Source organism: Mirounga angustirostris, unplaced genomic scaffold (assembly GCF_029215605.1).
Source record: "Mirounga angustirostris isolate CCGP_5_RB_7025 unplaced genomic scaffold, mMirAng1.0.hap1 SCAF_5, whole genome shotgun sequence".
Classification (NCBI taxonomy): Eukaryota; Metazoa; Chordata; class Mammalia; order Carnivora; family Phocidae; genus Mirounga; species Mirounga angustirostris.
In genome coordinates this window covers 51,452,330-51,473,727 of record NW_026991713.1, presented here as the reverse complement: position 1 = coordinate 51,473,727, position 21,398 = coordinate 51,452,330, and the positions used below count along the sequence as shown (strand labels likewise).

Here is a 21,398-nt window from a genome sequence, read left to right as displayed (position 1 = left end):
TTGGTTGAGCGACTGCCTTCGGCTCAGGTCATGATCCTAGAGTCCCAGGATCGAGTCCCACACTGGGCTTCCTGCGAGGTGGGGAGTCTGCTTCTCCCTCTGACCCTCTCCCTTCTCATGCTCTCTATCTCTCATTCTCTCAAATAAATAAAATCTTTAAAAAACAAGAGTGAGAACAAGTTAGAAGGCTAACTAAAATTTTCTATGATAATTTGCAAAGTTTTATCAAGGGTAGAATTAGACCCATGACCTTTTGACCTCGAATCCAGTTTTCTTTCCATTATATGGTCCTAGGAGAAAATTTGTTTTTTATAAGTACTTGATCTACTTTTTAATAATGCGTTGATGTGATTATATCTCCTATTCCTATTGGACTTACTGTGCTTAAATGAGAGGAACTGAATGAACAATGATAAACACCAATAGGACTAAATTTCTTTCTAGGAGAATGGTTACCAGTCTTTGTTGAGCAGTGATGATCAGCTGTTTATTTATGAGACAGCCGGAGTGCTGATTGTTAATAGTGAATATCCAGCTGAACGGAAACAAGCCTTGATGAGAAATCTTTTGACCCCACTAATGGAGAAGTTTAAAATTCTGTTAGAAAAATTGATGCTGGCACAAGATGAAGAAAGACAGGCATCACTAGCAGACTGTCTGAACCATGCTGTTGGATTTGCCAGGTGAGTGTGATTATAATTACAATTGTAAATTGAGTGTCTGTGCACACACAGAACCATTTACTTGGATCTTTTAGAATTACGCACACACATCCATGTTTTGAAAACTGAATTGTCGAGAGAATTATCCAAACCTTTCTTCTCTAAATCCAGTGAATTAGAAGATTTGGCTGAAGAAGGGAATAGATCACATAATATTCTGCCTTTCTGGTTTGACAACTGTCTAAATCCTTAACTCTTCTGACTTCTTTAGTATAAATTGATCATGTATTTAGGGGATTAGCTGAAAAGTTTTTGTTTTTGTTTTTCAAAAGATTGTATTTATTTGTCAGAGAGAGAAAGAGAGCACAAGCAGGGGGAGCGGCAGGCAGAGGGAGAAGCAGGCTCCCCGCTGAGCAAGGAGCCTGACGGGCTCAATCCCAGTACCCTGGGATCATGACCTGAGCCGAAGGCAGATGCTTAACCGACGGAGCCACTCAGGCATCCCTAGCTGGAGAGTTTATATAAACAGTGACATATTGGGACATCTTGGCTCAGTCTTGGTACTGATAAAGTCTTGAGGCTTCTTTTTAGCTCTCTCATTGTGTCCTGAAGACTACCCAAGCTGTCTTTTCTTTCTCTCTGCCCATACATTTTATTGGCAAACAAAACAGTATGGAAGTTGTAGTAATTGCTAATAAGCTGCACAAAGAAATTGCTGTATAGAATACTTCAGTACAAAAACTAATGTTAGGTCGTATAAATAACTTGATTCTAAGGATTTTTTCTAAATTTAAATCAGTAGTTTGCAGATTGTCTAGTACAGCCCAGTCGTAGCAGTGGGTTTTTTTTTCTTTTCTGCATACTTCATCAGTAGGATTTTAGTAAAACATTTAGGTGGGTTCTCATTAGAAGGCTTATATTAATTACCTCTCACTCATTTAATTTGAACCCTTTCTGGAATGGCACCTGGAAGCAATAGTATATAAATAACCATATTAGCGAAAGATGGAAGCAGTCATGTCATAGAAACTAAATAATTGGCTTCTTAGTTTTGTCGATTGTGTAATTGGTTGTGCATTATTTTTCATTACTCCATAAAACTTTTATTAAAGCCTAAAGTTAAAACTAGTTGCCTGATTTTGCTTGTGTAGCCGAACCAGCAAAGCTTTCAGCAACAAGCAGACTGTGAAACAGTGTGGCTGTTCCGAAGTTTATCTGGATTGTTTACAGACATTCTTGCCAGCCCTCAGTTGTCCCTTGCAAAAGGATATTCTCAGAAGTGGAGTTCGTACTTTCCTTCATCGCATGATTATTTGCCTAGAGGAAGAAGTTCTTCCATTCATCCCGTCTGCCTCAGAACACATGCTCAAAGATTGTGAAGGAAAAGACCTCCAGGAGTTCATTCCTCTTATCAACCAGATTACAGCCAAATTTAAGGTACCACAGACCTATGGGCTCAGAGAATCTCCTGACTGACAAATTAGATCTATTGATCTTTAGATACATTTTGGCATTTGCCCTTGGGTTTGTTTTTTTTTTAATCTAAGTCACTTGAGGGCATGGAGTATAGATATTGTTGTCCTCTCCAGTGTCCAGCACACTGCCTGACACATAGACCATGTTGAATGGTTGTTTTAATCAAAACAAACCTTATCTGCCCTGTGCAGAAGAAAACAGTCTGCTCTTTGCAAATGAAAGTAGCATTGAGGACTAAAATATCTTGAGGTAAATAAAAACTTTGTAACTTGGGTGCCCAAACAGGAGTTTGAAATTCATTCATTGTATTTTTTTTTTTTTTAAGATTTTATTTATTTATTTGAGAGAGAATGAGATAGAGAGAGAGCATGAGAGGGGGGAGGGTTTCAGAGGGAGAAGCAGACTCCCTGCTAAGCAGGGAGCCCGATGCGGGACTCGATCCCGGGACTCCAGGATCATGACCTGGGCCGAAGGCAGTCGCTTAACTAACTGAGCCACCCAGGTGCCCTAAAAATAAATTTATGTTTAATGCGTACTCTAAGTATTGATTTTCAGCCATTTTATTTTATTTATTTTTTTATTTTTTTAAAGATTTTATTTATTTGACAGCGAGAGACACAGTGAGAGAGGGAACACAAGCAGGGGAAGTGGGAGAGGGAGAAGCAGGCTCCCAGCCAGGCAGGGAGCCCGATGCGGGGCTCGATCCCAGGACCCTGGTATCATGACCTGAGCTGAAGGCAGACGCCTAACAACTGAGCCACCCAGGCACCCCTCATTCATTGTATTAAAGTCAGTTTTATTGTACAAGGAAATGTAAACCAAGTATAAGCTGGCTGATAAAAATGGCTAACGCATAGTGCTTTCTGTTCAAAATCCATTTTAAAGCCTTTTTTTGTACGTTAATTCATTTGATCCTCCTAAAAGCCCTAGCAAGAACTGTTGTATTTTATAGACGAAGAAATTGAGACCGAGAAATTAAGCAATTTGAATCGAGGCACAAAAAGTCTTGAGAGCCCAATCATATAAATTCTACTTGTAATTTAGCAATAGAATTCATTTCTTGATAATTTAAATTTGAAAATATTCTATGGTGTTATTCAATTGTGAAATACATCTGAATCCCTATTATTTTAACGTGAATCTTGAACTGTAAGAAATGAGTTGAACTTAACAATTTTGAAGATTTCAATAATATATATGCGTAATAATAGATTTTTGTCCTAATACTGGTATTTGCCAACAGAATTATGTAAATATATATCCTAACTGGAAACACTGGATAAAGGCTTTATGTAAAATGTGGTTTTCTAAGCTTCATATTAATATTTATCTTTTACATTTCTAAATAATTTTTGTTTTTTATCTTCAGATACAGGTATCTCCATTTTTACAGCAAATGTTCATGCCTCTACTTCATGCAATTTTTGAGGTATTGCTCCGACCAGCAGAAGAAAATGACCAGTCTGCTGCTTTAGAGAAGCAAATGTTACGAAGGAGTTACTTTGCTTTCCTGCAAACTGTCACAGGCAGTGGAATGAGTGAAGTCATAGCAAATCAAGGTGGGACGCTGAGATTATCTGCTTCAGGCCTTGTAGCCGTTGTACGTCAGTATGAGCAAGAGCTAGTTGAAGTAAATACCAAACTTTTAAAGTGGTTGTATGTTTGCCTCTGAGGTGACAGTTCATTATCATCAAGGTGGGAATCAATTTCATGTAGAGGATCTACCTTAAAATTAATTTGTATTCAGTTCCCTTTTTCCTAGGGCAGTATTCTTTAATTGATCCCTCAGTAGTATAAATAGCATGGTGGCAGCTTGCCAGCATTGACCTGACAGATGAGTCTTACTGGCCAGTTTGCTATTTTGAAATTAAAAATAAATGGGACTGTATCGATCAACATAGAGAATTTTGCTATACAAGAAATCCAGAGGGCAAAATAACATGGGACTAGTTACTTTTCAGTGTTTTATGCTTAAAATTTAGGAGCCAAGTTAATAAAAATTGAGGGATCTGGGATGCCTGGGTAGCTCAGTCAGTTAGGCGTCTGCCTTTGGCTCAGGTCATGATCCCGGGGTCCTGGGATCAAGTCCTGTGTCGGCCTCTCTGCTCAGCAGGGAGTCTGCTTCTCCCTCTCACTCTCCCTCTGTGCTCTCCCTCTCTGTCAAATAAGTAAATAAAATCTAAAAAAGAAAAAAAAATTGAGGGATCTTACCAATTCCATAAATGCTTTTGTCTTGTTACACTACATGAAGTGAGAACTTCACATTCTACAAAGCCAGCATTACCTTGATTCCAAAACCAAAGACCCCACTAAAAAGGAGAATTATAGGTCAATGTCCCTGATGAACATGGATGCAAAAGTTCTCAATAAAATCCTAGCAAATCAAATTCAATAGTACATTAAAAGAGTTAGTCACCACATTCAAGTAGGATTTATTCCTGGGTTTCAGGGGTGGTTCAGTATTTGTAAGTCAATCAGTGTGATACACGATATTAATAAAAGAAAGGGTAAGAACTATATGATCCTGTCAATAGACGCAGAGAAAGCATTTGACAAAATATAGCATCTTTTCCTGATAAAAATCCTCAACAGTGGGCACCTGGGTGGCTCAGATGTTTGAGCTTCTGCTTTCTGCTGGGGTCATGATCTGCATATCCTGGGATCGAGCCCCATGTCGGGCTCCCAGCTCAGCGGGGAGTCTGCTTCTCCTTCTGCCTCTCCCCCTGCTTGTGTTCTCAATCTCAAATGAATAAATAAAATCTTAAAAAAAGAAAAAATCCTCAACAAAGTAGGGATAAAGGTAACATACCTCAACATCATAAAGGCCATATACGAAAGATCCACAGCTAATAGCATCCTCGATGGTGAAAAACAGAGCCTTTCCCCTACGGTCAGGAACAAGACAGGGATATCCACTCACCATTACTATTTAACATAGTAGTGGAAGTCTTAGCCTCAGCAATCAGACGACACAAAAATAAAAGGCATCCAGAATGGCAAGGTAGAAGTCAAACTTTCACTATTTGCAGACAACATGATACTCTATGTAGAAAACCTGAAAGACTCCACCAAAAAATGGCTAGAACTCATATAGGAATTCATTCAGCAAAGTCACAGGATATAAAATCAATGTGTAGAAATCTGTTGCATTTCTATATGCCAATAACAAAGCAGCAGAAAAAGAAATCAAGGAATCAGTCCCATTTGCAATTGCATCAAAAACAATAAGATACCTAGGAACAAATCTAAAGAAGTAAAAGATCTATACTCCGAAAACTATAAAACACTTATAAAAGAAATTGAGGACACAAAGAAATGGAAAAGCATTCCATGCTCGTGGATTGGAAGAACAAACATTGTTAAAATGTCTATATTGCCCAAAGCAATCTAGATATTTAATGCAATCCCCATCAAAATACCACCAGCATCTTTCACAGAGTTAGAAAAAACAATACTAAAATTTATATGGAACCACAAAAGACCCTGAATAGCCAAAGCAATTCTGAAAAAGAAAACCTGGATGGAGGCATCACAGTTCGGGTTTTTAAGTTATATTACAAAGCTGCAGTCATGAAGATAGTATAGTACTGGCATAAAAACACACATAGATCAATGGAACGGAATAGAAAACCCAGAAATGGACCCACAACTATATGGTCAACCGATCTTCGACAAAGCAGGAAAGAATAACCAATGGAAAAAAGACAATCTCTCCAACAAACGGTGTTGGGAAAACTAGACAGCCACATGCAGAAGAATGAAACTGGACCACTTTCTTACATCATACACAAAAATAAATTCAAAATGGATGAAAGACCCAAATGTGAGACGGGAAACCATCAAAATCCTAGAGGAGAATAAAGGCAGAAACCTCTTTGACCTCAGCCATAGCCACTCCTTACTAACACATCACCACAGGTAAGGAAACAAAAGCAAGAATGAACTATTGGGACTTCATCAAGATAAAAAGCTTCTGCACAGCCAAGGAAATAGTCGACAAAACCAAAAGACAATCGACAGAATGGGAGAAGATATTTGCAAATGTCTTATCAGATAAAGGCTAGTATCCAAAATCTATAAAGAACTTAACAAACTCAACACCCAAAGAACACATAACCCAATTAAGAAATGGGCAGAAGACATGATGAGACACTTTTCTAAAAATGACATCCAGATGGCTCACAGACACATGAAAAGATGCCCAACATCAGTCATCATCAGGGAAATGCAAATCAAAACCAGATGAGATAACCATCTCACACCTGTCAGGATGGCTAAAATTAACACAAGAAACAACAGGTGTTGGCAAGGATGTGGAGAAAGGGGGACCCTCTTGCACTATTAGTGGGAATGCAAACTGGTGCAGCAATTCTGGAGAACAGTATGAAGGTTCCTCAACAAGTTAAAAATGGAGCTACCCTATGATCCAGCAATTGCAGTACTAGGTATTTACCCGAAGGATACAAAAATGCAGATTCGAAGGGATCCATGCACCTGGATATTTATAGCAGCGTTATCAACAGTAGCCAAACTATGAAGAGAGCCCAAATGACTGATGTATGGATAAAGAAGATGTGGTATATAACAATGGAATGTTAGTTTACCATCAAAAAGAATGAAATCTTGCCGTTTACAATGACATGGATGGAGCTAGAGTGTACTCTTAGAGTGTATTCTAAGTGAAATAAGTCAGAGAAAGACAAATACTGTATGATCTCACTCGTGGAATTTCAAAAACATGAACATATGGGAATGGGTTAAAAAGGAGAGAGCAAAAGAAGCTATAAAAGACTCAACAGTAGATAAACAAGGTTGATGGAGGGAGGTGGGTGGGGAATGGGCTAGATGGGTGATGGGTATTAAGGAGGGCACTTAGTTATGAAGAGCACTGGGTGTTGTATGTAAGTGATGAATCACTGAATTATATGCCAGAAACCAATATTGCACTGTATGTTAACTACCTAAGATTTAAATTAAAAAAATCATAACTTAAAATTTTAAAAAATAAATAAAAATAAAAGTGAATTACCCAAAAATAAAAATTAAAAGAAACAATGAGGCGTGCCTGGATGGCTCAGTCAGTTAAGCGTTTATGATCCTGGAGTCCCAGCATCAAGCTCCATGTCAGACTCCTTGCTCGGAGGGGAGTCTGCTTCTGCCTCTGCCCCTCCCCGTGCTCCATTTCTCTCTCTCTCTCTCTCTCTCCAATAAATAAATAAAATCTTTTAAAAAAAAGGAAAAGAGGGCGCCTGGGTGGCTCAGTTGGTTAAGCGACTGCCTTCGGCTCAGGTCATGATCCTGGAGTCCCGGGATCGAGTCCCCCATCAGGCTACCTGCTCAGTAGGGAGTCTGCTTCTCCCTCTCCCGCTCCCCACTCTTGTGCTCTCTCTCTCTCTCTCTCAAATAAATAAATCTTAAAAAAAAAAAAAAAAGTAAAAGAAACAATGAAGTGAGTGCTTCAGGTTGCCTTTCTAGTTCTTTTTAAAATTAAGCTTAGGGCACCTGAGTGTCTCAGTCCATTAAGTGTTGGACTCTTGGTTTCGGCTCAGGTCATGATCTCCGGATTGTGAGATGGAGCCCCACGTCAGGTTCCCTGTTCATTGGGGAGTCTACTGGAAGATTCCCCCCCTCCCCCCACTCATGCTCTCTCTCTCTCTCTCTCTCTAAAATAAATCTTTAAAATTAAATCAAGTTTTGGGGCGCCTGGGTGGTTCAGTCATTAAGCGTCTGCCTTCGGTTCAGGTCATGATCCCAGGGTCCTGGGATCGAGCCCCGCATCGGGCTCCCTGCTCAGCGGGAAGCCTGCTTCTCCCTCTCCCTCTCCCCCTGCTTATGTTCCCTCTCTTGCTGTGTCTCTCTCTGTGGTAAGTAAATAAAATCTTAAAAAAATAATAAAAATAAAAAAAATTAAATCAAGTTTTTATTTCTCTTCAGGTGCAGAGAATGTAGAACGAGTGCTGGTTACTGTTATCCAAGGAGCAGTTGAATATCCAGATCCAATTGCACAGAAGACATGTTTTATCATCCTCTCCAAGTTGGTAGAACTCTGGGGTAAGAGGATTAAAAATAAATAAGTAAAAACAAAAAACTTCATTCCACAACCTGTTTCCTAAGACCCTTAGAGATGGAACCCTAGCTCTAACATAGGAGCTGGGAGTTAACTTTCTCCAGTGATAACTAATTGACTTTCTTTTTATACAAGATGAAAATTTGAATTCTCTTGACAGGAGGTAAAGATGGACCAGTGGGATTTGCTGATTTTGTTTATAAGCACATTGTTCCTGCATGTTTCCTAGCACCTTTAAAACAAACCTTTGACCTGGCAGATGCACAAACAGTGTTGGTAAGCACCTAGGAATCTTTGTTTGCCTTGTGTCCATCTTGTGTATTCTAACTCACAATTTCTTTAATGCCAGGTTGACTATATTAGTCTCATTGCCATTATTTTTTTAAAATTAATTTCAAATTAGGATTCATTTTTAAAAGGTTGATGGTATCTTCTGGACCTTTTGTAGATTCTTACTGAATCCTGATACTAAAGTTTAAAATATAAAATCCAACTCCTTCAACTTTAACAGCCTCCAACTCCTCTTTTCCTAGGACCATGAAAGGGTACATGATACAAGCACTCATTAAAACTTGATTGAGTTACTAATTTTCTACTACTTTCATTCTAAACTTTACGCTTAATGGTTTTTTCTTAACCATTAAGAGTAACTTTTTTTTGCTTAGATGATAGTTTCCCTAGATCTCATTTTTTCAGAATACTTGTGTCAAGCAGTGCCCTTTACTCATTTACCCAAAACCTAGTAAAAACTAGATTTTATGATTTGATATACTGCATTAAGACAGCATTTTTGTATTTTTTCCTTTTTCTATCCAACCCACTTATTCCATATGCCTGTCCCTTTCCTTCCTCTGTCCCTTGTTTGGGAGTAATTGTTAATGAACAGTGGCCAGGGAAATAAAGAGACAAGTGGGATCGGTAACCAAAAATTGAGTGTATTAAAAATCTCACCCTTGTTTTTCATAGGCTTTATCTGAGTGTGCGGTGACATTGAAAACAATTCATCTCAAACGGGTAAGCCTTGCACTCTGTGCCCCTTCGTTTTCGTCATAAATGCAGATTTGTTATGGTTTTAATTGTGTTTGACTTGTCTCGTTGCTGTATCTTTTGTAAAAGTTGATTTAGTCCTGTCTTTTTTGGACGTGAGGAAGGGGTTGAATGAAAGCGGTATCTATTACTGTCCTTTCTGTTTTGGGTAACAAGAAGTTTAAAATGTATGTTCATTTTGGTTTGACAAAGAATGCAAAAAATTCTAAAAAAGATCCACATTTCATGACTCATTTGGCTCTTCATAGCCAGATTTCCCCAAATTCTTAATATTATAAATGGTTAGAGTGCTTCGCTACTTTAGAATGTTTTGTTCTCCTTGTCAATCTGATCATTTGCAAAATTGTAAGTGATTCTGGGCTGAATCCAGCTGGTGAGTTGTTTATCTTGTACAGTATTTTTTAGTAACATGAATTTGATTGTAAACATTTAAAAATCAGGTATTGGGGCGCCGGGCTGGCTCAGTCAGTGAGCATGCAGCTCTTGATTTCAGGATTGTGAGTTTGAGCCCCATGTTGGGCATGGAGCCTACTTAAAAAAATAATAAAATTTTAAAAATAAAAATCAGGTACTTTTTTTAAAAAAGAAAAATTCCTATCTCCAGCTTTTTTCAAAGCCAGGATGCCAACAAAGGATTCGCATTCCCACAGAGCAGCTTGCCCCACCCCCCAAAAAAGTATTCACCAGTCTCCATGCAGTCCACTCCCTCATTTGAACTTGAGTTTTGATTCTGATACAGATTTGAAGGGTTTTATGCCTACTATGCCAGGGTGAAGAGTATGTGGGGACTGGGGGGGAGGGGAGGGCAGCAGGGGAGCTGTATAAAGATGAATTAAGTTTAAAAGTCCCCCAATATTGTTTTTTTTATTTTATTTTTTTTTACAAACACTTGTGTCGAGGGCTGACTTACAATAGATGGCAGCAAGGGAGCTGCTAGTCCCCCAATATTTTTAGGACTTAGAAACGGGACACAATGTGTAAATAACTCAATGTGTTAAGTACTTGAATAGAGATACGTTAAATTAATATGTCTATATTAAATGTAATATTGTGAGACTAAAGATGAGCAAGCAATTTTGCTTATGTTGGCAATCTAAGAAAGCCATAGGAAAGAAGTGGTTTTGGTTTTGGTTTTTGATAGGCCTTAGGACACATGTAGACTCATTGGACTGACAATAGGAGCTGTCATTCTGGGCAAAGTTAAGCAGGTATATGAAGATAGAGCAGATGTTGCCTTGTGGATTTGATAGAAAATAATAGAATTATCCTGTTTAGCTGAAGTAGGGAGGTAGAAGTAATAGCTAAAAAGTAGAATAGGATTAGGTAGTAAAAAGCTTTGTGTTATATATGAAAAGTTGGGAAGTCAGTGGGCACTAGGGTTATAATTTAGTATAACTTGGAAGCATATTCAGAGAGCAGTTTGGAATATGGGTCTGAAGCAATTAGAACTAAATACTGATTTTGGAGTCCACAGTGTGTAGTCAAGGTGAAGTGGTAGGAATGAATGAGACTTTCTAAGACCAGAATAGAAAAAACCCTGGCTAAAGCAGGAGTCAAGAGAAAGCTAGAAGTAGAACCAAGAGGTACGAATGATAAGAGAAAAGACTCATAAGAGAGGATGCTAGAAAGTCAAGGAGGGGGCCGCCTGGCTGGCTTAGTTGGTAGAGCATGCAACTCTTGATATTGGGGTCGTGAGTTCAAGCCCCACGTTGGGCATAGGGCTTACTTTAAAAAAAAAAGAGAGAGAAAAGGTAAGAAATCAACTATACTTTAAATAAATAACTTACATTTCACAGTGAAATGCAGCAAAAACAAAACAAAACCGAAAAAAACCCAAAATGTGAGAAGGAATGTAGAACAGATCTGAGAAGCTTTCACAAACAGTGCATTGTTAGCTCTTCTGAATTAGGAATAGCTTTCCTTTGAGAGGGCATCAAATTATGCCATAGGACCATTGAGTTAGAGGGGCAGGGACCAGGGTGGAAGGAGAAACATGAATTCTTTGATTCAGGAGTATTATTAAACAGGAAATTCAAGTGTTAAGGCAGGGAAAAGTGCATTGAGGAGAGATGGATTGATATATATATATATTTTTTTTTGGATGATGATGGTTTCATTTTGATAACTGTTACTTTCAGTTGGACCAGGGTTGGAGTCATCAACATATTAAAATCTTTAAATCAGACTCAGGTTTGAAAGTGAGGGGTGTGTGTGTGTGTGTGTGTGTGAGAGTGAGAGAGAGAAGTACTGGATTTATTACATTTGCTTCAGGCCACTCTCTCAAACACATTGCTATAAGAAAACCATTTTCAAATTGTATCCTAAGTTCCTTTGCAGCTTCTGAGAAGGGGCAGGGATTTGGGAAGTTTACTAAAAAAAGAAACAAAAACAGAACACTATTGTAATTTTTAGCATCTAGAAGTGCTAAAAGATGGCAGACAAGAGCAATGGTTTTAGAAATCAGATGACCTGCTTTTCAGTACAGATGAAATCAACAGCACACTGGGCAAATCACCCTATCTTTCTCAGTCTTGGTTTCCTCATTTGGCTGCTTAATTCCTGTTCCATGATGGTCAAACAGGAAAAAGGGAGGTGTACTTTTATTGCTATTATCTCTTAACATATCATTTTGTTATTTCTTGCTTGTATTTTAGTTTCTCAAGATGGTTACTACCCTACACTTGCCCAAAGGCTTCCCCTCATGTACCTGCAGACACCATATAATCCACCCAGGGGTAGATTGAACAAGAGCACCTCTGTTTGCTGTCTTCTTTCAGTGCTTGGAAGACTCTGGCTTTGTTACTTCCCTGATTTAGAAGAATATTTGTTTAATCTTCACTATATAATGCTAAGTAATGTTAACATGTAATGAATGCTAAACACTATTCTAAAAGCTTTATATTTCTTAACTCATCCACTCCTCACAGTAACTCCCAATTTTCAGATGGGGAAACTCAGGCTCAGAGAGATTAAGTAACCTGCTCAAGTTACCAGAAATTTACCAGAGCCAGGCCTCAAACCAAAGCAGTCTGGCTCCAGACTATATTCTTTTTTTTTAAGATTTTATTTATTTATTTGACACAGACACAGCAAGAGAGGGAACACAAGCAGGGAGAGCGGCAGGGAGAGGGAGAAGCAGGGCTCCCACCGAGCAGGGAGCCCAATACAGGGCTCGATCCCAGGACCCTGGGATCATGACCTGAGCCGAAGGCAGACACTTTACAACTGAGCCACCCAGGTGCCCCTCCAGACTAATTCTTAATCACAATACCATATTGTGTTTGATGTATACATGTGTCATTCTAATTTCTTTTTATGCATTATTAATATCAAGAAAATAATTCAGTTATAATTAATTATCTTTTGATTTTCAGGGCCCAGAATGTGTTCAGTATCTTCAACAAGAATACCTGCCTTCCTTGCAAGTAGCTCCAGAAATAATTCAGGTAAGAGCTGTCAGAGCAGGTGTTTCTCTTAATTTAATTAAAGAAATAGGACTATGTAGTTCAATCTAAATTTTGATTCAACAAAGTTAAACTGAAAAAAAGAAAAGAAAAAGTTAAACTGCATTCAACTTGATGTTTTACTATATACAGGATCACAGAGTTCAGACTTCAGGGGTATATGAAATTGAATGGGAGAAAATTATATTTTTATTTTCACTAACCTTTAACCAAAAGCTTAATTTCCTACCATTGTGTAGGTGACAAATCACAAAACACAGTAGCATTCGCATTGCCTGTGACTTTGTCACCAGTAGAAATCACAGATTTTTTGTGTCACATTAGTTGTTCCAGGGATCTCACAATCCTGTTTATACTTCAAGATACTGAAATTGTGAGTTCTTAAGATACACCACCAGACCTTGTTATCTGAGTCAGTAAGTCTTACTATTCTAGCACATATCAAAGATACTTTTTGATAACCATAAGCCATTATAATTAGTTTTCTTTGTAATCCCATGTATTATAAATTTTAAAAAATGGGGGCGCCTGGGTGGCTCAGTCAGTTGGGCGTCTGCCTTCAGTTCTGGTCGTGATCTCAGGGTCCTGGGATCCAGCCCCGCATTGGGCTCCCCCTCAGCGGGGAGTCTGCTTCTCCCTCTGCCTCTCACCCTGCTCTCTCTCTCTCTCAAATAAATAAAATCTTTAAAAATAATAATAATAGATTTTTTTTAATGTTTTATTTATTTATTCATGAGAGTTAGAGAGAGAGAGAGACAGAGGAAGAAGCAGGCTCCCCGCCTAGCAGAAAGCCCAATGTGGGACTCGATCCCAGGACCCTGGGATTATGACATGAGCCGAAGGCAAACGCTTAACCATCTGAGCCACCCAGGCGCCCAGTAGATTTTTTTTTTAATATTTTATTTGTTTATTTGACAGAGAGAGACACAGTGAGAGAGTGAACACAAGCGGGGGAAGTGGGAGAGGGAGAAGCAGGCTTTCCGCCAAGCAGGGAGCCCGATGTGGGGCTCGATCCTAGGACCCTGGGCCCATGACCCGAGCCGAAGGCAGATGCTTAACGACTGAGCCACCCAGGCGCCCCAATAATAATAGATTTAAAAAAAAATTCTAAAAGGAGTCCAGTAGGCTCCCCCAGACTGCCAAAGGGCACCACAACACACAAACCTACTGTGAAGATTGGTGCTAGGTAGTCTATTTTACATATGCCAAGCTTATCAATGCTTAATTTTTAAATCTGAAACCATATTGTGAAGTATCTGGAAAGCGATGTTACATTTTTACACTATTGCAGAGTAATTTTTTTAATGGCATTCAGTGATTTTCTTGGCGTGTAGTTATCCAGACTTGTCCAATAGCACATAGATCTAATTGAGATATCAGAGATGTTTTGTTGTTGTTGTTGTTTTAAGATTTTATTTGACAGAGAGCAAGCACGAGTAGGGGGAGCCCAATGGAGGGCTCAATCTCAGGACCCTGGGATCATGACCTAGCCTAAGGCAGACGCTTAACGACTGAACCACCCAGGCACCCCTTAAAGTTTTGATTACAAATCTCTCCATCAGATTCTAAGAATTGGTTCTTCACCAACAGTGTTTTTAAAAAGTTTTTATAATGCTATTTTATGAAAGACATTGAAAAAATTGGATGAAAACTAGTATAGATCTTGCATAAGAGTGATCATAAAACTCATTTTTAATGAATTTATGATCTCTTATTTCATGACATACCATCTTTAACTTTAAAGGTATTAATGGATTTTCTCAGCTTTAATTTGTTATATAAGTAATGTTTTAATGAAAGCAGTAAGTTACTAATTACTCACATGAGCTTAATGCCCATCAAAAATAGAAATATACCAGATTGCTAAGTAAAGCAAAATTATATTTCCATCTAATAATTTGATTATAAAAAATAAGCATCCCTAGTTTTCCCTTTTTCATATGCCTTCTGACAACACTTTGCAGAATTCTGTTAGAGAGACTTAACCTCTTTTTCTTTTGGTCAAGCTCTGCTCAGTTACCACTCTTATTAGGTGAGAACAGTCAGAGCAATGTAGTTTTTGTCCTATTCTCCCTTCTCAGGCATGAGTCAACCTTGTTTAGGAGAGCCATGTTCTCAAAAGTGAAAGCAGCCTATATCTGACAAGTATTACATTTGAAAATGCCATAGAACCTTTTTTGGTGAGGAACTATTCTAGGTGACTTTGATAAGTTATCATATTACTACTATAGATTTAAAGCAACTTAAATGCCTTTTGACAGATGAATGGATAAGTAAGATGTAGTATATACATACAGTGGGATATTATTCAGCCTTAAAGGACATCCTGTCACATGTACAACGTGAATGAACCTTGAGGACATTATGCTAAGTGAAATAAGCCAGTCACAAAAAGAGAAATACTGCATAATTCCACCTGTATGAAGTATCTATAGTCCAACCCTTAGGAACAGAAAGTAGAATGGTGGTGGCCAGGGGTGTTGGGGAAGGGAAATGGAATTGATGTTCAATGGGTATAGTTTCAATTTTACAAGATGAAAAGTTCTAGAGATCTGTTGCACAACAGTATGCATATAGTTAATGGTAATGCACCGTACATACAAAAATGGTGGTTAAGATGGTCAGTTATATGTTTGTTTTTTTTTTTTTAACACAATTCAAAAAAGAAAACTGTGGATTTGAATTACCGTGAATTTAGTACAATTAGATTCATTCTCTTTCTCTCCTCCTATCTTGACCCCTCAGGAGTTTTGTCAAGCGCTTCAGCAGCCTGATGCTAAAGTTTTTAAAAATTACTTAAAGGTAGGTATTTGGAAAACTTACATATCTTCGTACAACTAGGTAATACTTTAGAGCAGAGAGAGAATACATATTACAGGATACTATGTCATACTGTAGTCTTACCAATTATTACTTATTTGGGGATATCTTCTAAAACCTTCTAAAAATCTATAGTTTTAGATGTTATACTTCAGAGTTTTTTATAAAGCCCCTTTCAACTGAGTTCTTAGAAAAGATCATAAAAAGTGAGGTAAGCACAGTGTGTACATGCTTGAACATACTATGAAAATGCCAGTCAGTTTCCTTTTACAGTTTGTGATATAATTAAATAGGAACTACAAGATTGAGACAGGTAATGTTTAAGAACATGTGCCCATATTGCGTTGAAAGAAAGGAGCTAAAAATATGAAAACAAGTATGAATTACTTGGTTATATCCTATTTTTGAAACTTCTGAATTGTAAAACGGACAGAAAGAATCCCCAGATTTGGCAGTCAAGGCTCTTTTTACATTCATAAATTGAGTGAATTTTTTCTTTTAAAGATTTTATTTATTTAAGAGAGAGAAAGCACATGGGGGAGGAGCAGAGGGGGAGGGGAAAGAATCTTCACCAACTCCGCATTGAGTGTGGAGCCTGATGCAGGCTTGATCTCACAACACTGAGACCCTGACCTGAGCCGAAACCAAGACTGAGCCACCCAGGCGCCCCTCAAAGTTGACAAGAAGTACCGAGTGTTTATTTGGTATTCATATTTACAATTTAAATCCGTGAGGCAGAACTGTGTTGCTCTTACCCAGGCAGTTAGTCATTCATTACTCCATGATGGCTTTTTATGTAACAGGTACTATGCTAACTGCTACAGATAACCATATGAGTTACTTTTCTTGCTTATAAAGAGCTTGTGTTCTGGAAATAAAATTGCAGTGTGACAAGATGAACAACTGTTCTTTGTTTCTATTACCTTCATTCAACAAATCTGAGGACAAAACACTATGCTAAATATGTTGGTAGCACGTGACTTAATGAATGACTACCTGGTTCTTTTGTCCAAGGCATTCAATAAAATTCATAAGGCAGGGCCTTTGCTGAGGAAATAAGTGTTTTATCCTTTGACTTTGCTTCTATAACAACTTTCCTTGTCAGTTTTTCCCGAGTACTAGTTTGTCAGCTTAAACTGAACGGGAGTTTGTAAGAAGAATATTAGAAGTTACTGTTTATCATTGGGAACCCTCCCCACTCCCATTTTCCTATAAAAGCAAAGTGCCTGTGGAGGTAACAGTCTGTTAAATAACTGACCCAACTGGGTGAAACTCACAAAAATTGTAACTCTCTATTAAAGGTATCTGTAACAGCAGATCCAGGTACAGTGTAGCAGGCTTGTGCTCCAAACATAGTAATTCATCCAGCTGCATTTATAAAAAGTCTTCCTCCAAGCCCAAATTTTTTTCAGTGCGAGCATTATGTCCAGGATAGCACTGTTCTTGTTGGGAAAAGTGAAGTTCCTTCTTTTGTGCCTACTCTTTTTAGATGTGATTGATCCTTAGATCTTGCAGATCCTCTTCTCCTCACTCTCAACTTCCTCTCTGTCTCCACTGCTGCTACTCTAGTGTGGGTTTGGGTTCTCTCATGCCGATATCCCTTCTCTTGTAGTCAAGCTGAGCTGTTTGAAAACCCTGAACAGTCCTCTGAAATTCATTCCCCTTATACTCTTCATAAACCTATATTGTTGGCTAAAAATAAGTTCATGTGGGGTGCCTGGGTGGCTCAGTCGTTAAGCGACTGCCTTCAGCTCGGGTCATGATCCCAGGGTGCTGGGATCAAGCCCCGCATCGGGCTCCCTGCTCGGCGGGAAGCCTGCTTCTCCCTCTCCCATCCACCCACACCCCCCCCACTTGTGTTCCCTCTCTCGCTGTGTCTCTCTCTGTAAAATAAATAAATAAAATCTTTAAAAAAAAATAAAAATAAAATAAAAATAAGTTCATGTTTCTTAGTTTGACATTCAGGGCTTTTTTTTTTTTTTTCCACATTCTGATCTCAGACCGTCTCTGGTTTCTCTTGCTGGAAGTCTTTGCTATTCTTGCTGTTCTTCAAAAATTCTGCTTTATTAGCAACCCTCCTCTTTTATGAATTCTACCCATTCTTTTCAGCTTGCCTCAAGCATGGCCTTTTTTAAGGCTTTGTTTGCTCATATAGTGATCATTCTTCTCTTCACTTAGTCAATAGTTTATTTGTTAAATGAATGCCTGATCTACTAGGTGCTAGGGATACAATGATGAATACAGTCCTTCATGAGTTTATGGCCAGTAGACTTTCTAGTGCTCACTTAACATGTACTTAAGTATGGGGGCGCCTGGCTGGCTTAATTTGGATTCGTGAGTTCGTGCCCCACATTGGGTGCAGAGATTACTTAAAATAAAATCTTTATTTAAAAAAAAAACAAAAACATTTACCTAACTGTGGAAGGTAGTATGTAATATTGGACCAGTCACTAGCACAACCTCTAGCCTATTCATTCATAGTCTCAAATGTTGAATTGCAAGTATTTTTTGTTACCAAATAGTAAATTCCTTAAGGGATAACAGCTGCTAGCTTTAGCTTTGATTTGTTTAATTCATCCTCAAAATTTAATTTCCCAGTATTAGCTATGACAGTGTGCCAATCAGAAAAGGTATAAAGAGCATGTTTTCCTCTGACCACTTGAATTCTCATCACATTAGAGTTAATAACCATATTTTCACTAGTTTCCCAACTAATGTCAACATAAGTTATCTCTAGATTTGATTAAATTGTCCAGAAAAGAAAGTTCTTGTACCATGTATGGATTTATGCAATATGTGAAATGTTCTAAATATTGATTAGAAAGAGTGACTAGCACTTACTGACTTGGACCCATTCTTCAGGTAAAAGGTGATATCTTCTGACATCAGTACTAATTGTACTAATATTTTATTTACAGGTATTCTTCCAGAGAGCAAAGCCCTAAGGACTGGATCTCCCTGTGCCTACTTTATGATCAGGAATTCCAGTTAATTTATAAAGAAGCAGTTTTGTGTGCCATTCACACTGGTTTTTTTAACATTGCTTTAAGCTTATTGCAGTATATGTATTGGGATTTTTCTGTAAAATGGGTGTAATTTTCTCTGAATACAGGTATGTAACAACAAGAGAAGTTGCTTGCATGCCAGTTCAAATTGTTCCATATAAAAATGCTGTTAAGAGATACAGCACGGTTATCCTAGTACCTTTTTTTTTTTTTTACGTTAAATCCTTGAAACGTTAAATCCTTTATAAAGACCATAGCCGGAAAACAGTGTACTTTTTTTCAATTGCTAAATATAAAATGTTTGAAAATTTTAATTTTCTTTTACGTGTGCCGTCTCAAAATTTGGGGGGGAATATAATAAATCAAAACTAATTTTTTGTAGATAGCCATTACATTTCTTTAAACTGTTTTCGATGCCAATGTGTGTTCTACAAAAGAGAATGGTTTCATAAATTAACTGATTTAAGAGTAGGTACCGGTGTTACACACTTTTTATAAAAAAATAAAAATAAATTTTACATAGTGAAATCTAAGTCTTTTTTGGCATTATTATTATAAATACTTTAGTCTTATTTTCTCATCTCTCCCTGATTTCCCATTTAAAGAATTGTATATATAAGCTTATAGATGATTTATCTATGCTCCCAAAAGGTGACATGCAACTTAGTTCTCTTCAGTTCTTTTTAAAATGCCTAAAAAAGCCTATTTCAATCTAGTGATAGAACTTAAAGTCCACTTTTTCCCTCTTTTACTGGATTTACTTAGGACACTATACCTATGTGTTAATGATGCTTACAAGTAGCTACCCATTTAGTTACTAGAAGTACTTTTTCCCATTTTTATTCACAACTCTGTAAGAAAAGCAAGAGGAAAAATAATAGTATCAGTAAGTATATAAGAAATTAAGAGAGGAGGGATAAACTGAACAGCAGAATTAAACTGCTACAGTCATTGGGGAGGGTATGTGTTGTAATGAGCACTGGATACTATATAAGACATGAATCACAGACCTGTGCCCCTGAAGCAATGCATTCTATGTTAATTGAATTAAGAAAGAAAGAAGAAGGGAAAAAGAAAGAAATTACTACAGTCATTAAGTTTAAATTCTAAAAGCTCAAGTAAGATTTTAGGGGAGGGTTGTTGTTTTTTTAACCTTTGGCCCATGTGGTTCCCCTAAAGGTTTCATGATGGGTTTCAGTGATCTATATAACTCCCTAAAACTATTCTAAATTATATACATAAATCTTTTCTCATGTTAATTCCAGTAGTGATTTTAAACATTTTCCTTACATCGTAGAATAAAAGTACTAAACTAACGGTTAGTTTAAAAAAAAAAGGTGGGTGAAATGTATATTATGCTTAAATAAAAATGTTAAGAAGAGGTAAGTGAGGGGGACCTAGCTGGCTCAGTTGGGTAGAGCATAGGACTCTTGATCTCAGGGTCATGAGTTCAAGCCCCACCTTGGGCATAGAGCTTACTTTTTTTTAAGATTTTTATTTGAGAGAGCATGAGCAGGGGGAGGGGCAGCGGGAGAGGGACAAGCAGACCCTGCTGAGCACAGAGCCCGATGTGGGGCTGGATCCCAGGACGCTGAGATCATGACCTGAGCCACCCAGGCACCCCCATAGAGCTTGCTTTAAAAAAAAAAAAAAACTTTCTAAAAAAAAAAAAAAGGAATACCTGGGTGGTTCAGTCGGTTAAGCATCCTACTCTTGATTTCGGCTCAGGTCATGATCTCGGGGTGGTGAGATCGAGTCCCACGTCAGGCTCTGCGCTAAGTGTAGAGCCTGCTAAGATTCTCTCTCTCTCTCCCTCACCCCTCACCCCTGCTCGCTCACAAGTGTTCTCTCTCTAAAGAAAAATAAAATGGGTATGTGAAAGCTTGAGTGTTTCATTGATCAGTTTCTCTGTACAGTGGGAAAGATCATTGCATCTAGTGCAATAGCACTGTTTTTTCAAAGTATACTAACAAGTCAGCATAGTGCCTAAGAGCTAAGACAGGCTGCAGATTTAAGAAGGTTCAGATAACATTTCTGCTAGCCACTGGCTTTAAGATATTTAAGTAAGTTAAATAACTTCTCCATACCCACTTCCACATCTGTAAAATGGGGAAATAATGGTAGCTACCTCACAACCAAGTTTTTAAGCATGAATAGCTTACTAAAGTACCGGAGCATGAAGGCTTCTTACTAGCTATGGTCACTGTACTATTAGTTACATATATGTAAAGATGACTCCTCCTTTTTCCCTGTTTAAAGCTCTTCAAGAGATTCATGTATGTTCAGAGCCAAGAGAAAACAAGACATGGAAATTAAGAGTCTGCAATAGAAGATACACTTCATGTTCTATAGTCATGTACAATTCCCATCTTTCCCTGAAGTTACCCAGAGCACTTTAGAGAGTACCATAGCAATTAGGAAACTCTGCTTCATCATGAATTACTTACTTGTATTTAGTTTCCAAAAACAAGCACCCAAATAATTGTCACAAGAGTGACTCTCACCTCTTGACAGGTGAGGTCACTGAGGCAAAAGACAGGGATTTGTATAACTTGACTATGGAACAACAAGGGTTTTATAATGCCTGGTTTAGTTCTGTGCCAAACAGTTTATTTAAAGTCTTAAATGTTAATGTTAATTGGTTCACAAGCAGCTCTACCTTTAAGAAAATACCTGGTATTTCAGTGGTAAATATGTGAATCAAGTCCTTTGGCTCAGCTAATTACATTTTTTCCCATAAAACTTTTGAGCTGTAAGTCTTAACTGTTATAAGGAACCTGGACAGGTCCCCTTCTTGGCATTAGATACAGGATTGAAATTGGTTGGAATTGTAAGCAGTAAATAGATTTGTTGTTAG

At 37.9% G+C, this 21,398-nt stretch overlaps 1 protein-coding gene across 3 annotated transcripts in view; it reads left to right on the top strand.

The window, feature by feature from the left end:
* XPOT (exportin for tRNA) overlaps window positions 1-19,069 on the top strand; it is a 47,908-nt gene extending 28,839 nt beyond the window's left edge. For all 3 annotated transcript variants that reach the window (XM_064590961.1, XM_045873047.3, XM_045873048.3), the window contains 9 exons: window positions 445-683; window positions 1,814-2,099; window positions 3,508-3,697; window positions 8,073-8,189; window positions 8,366-8,481; window positions 9,172-9,219; window positions 12,627-12,698; window positions 15,462-15,518; window positions 18,455-19,069. In XM_064590961.1, coding sequence (XP_064447031.1) covers window positions 445-683; window positions 1,814-2,099; window positions 3,508-3,697; window positions 8,073-8,189; window positions 8,366-8,481; window positions 9,172-9,219; window positions 12,627-12,698; window positions 15,462-15,518; window positions 18,455-18,481 — 1,152 coding nt within the window. In that variant the 3' untranslated portion in view covers window positions 18,482-19,069. The remainder of the gene's footprint in view (window positions 1-444; window positions 684-1,813; window positions 2,100-3,507; window positions 3,698-8,072; window positions 8,190-8,365; window positions 8,482-9,171; window positions 9,220-12,626; window positions 12,699-15,461; window positions 15,519-18,454) is intronic.
* The last annotated feature ends 2,329 nt before the right edge of the window (window positions 19,070-21,398 follow it).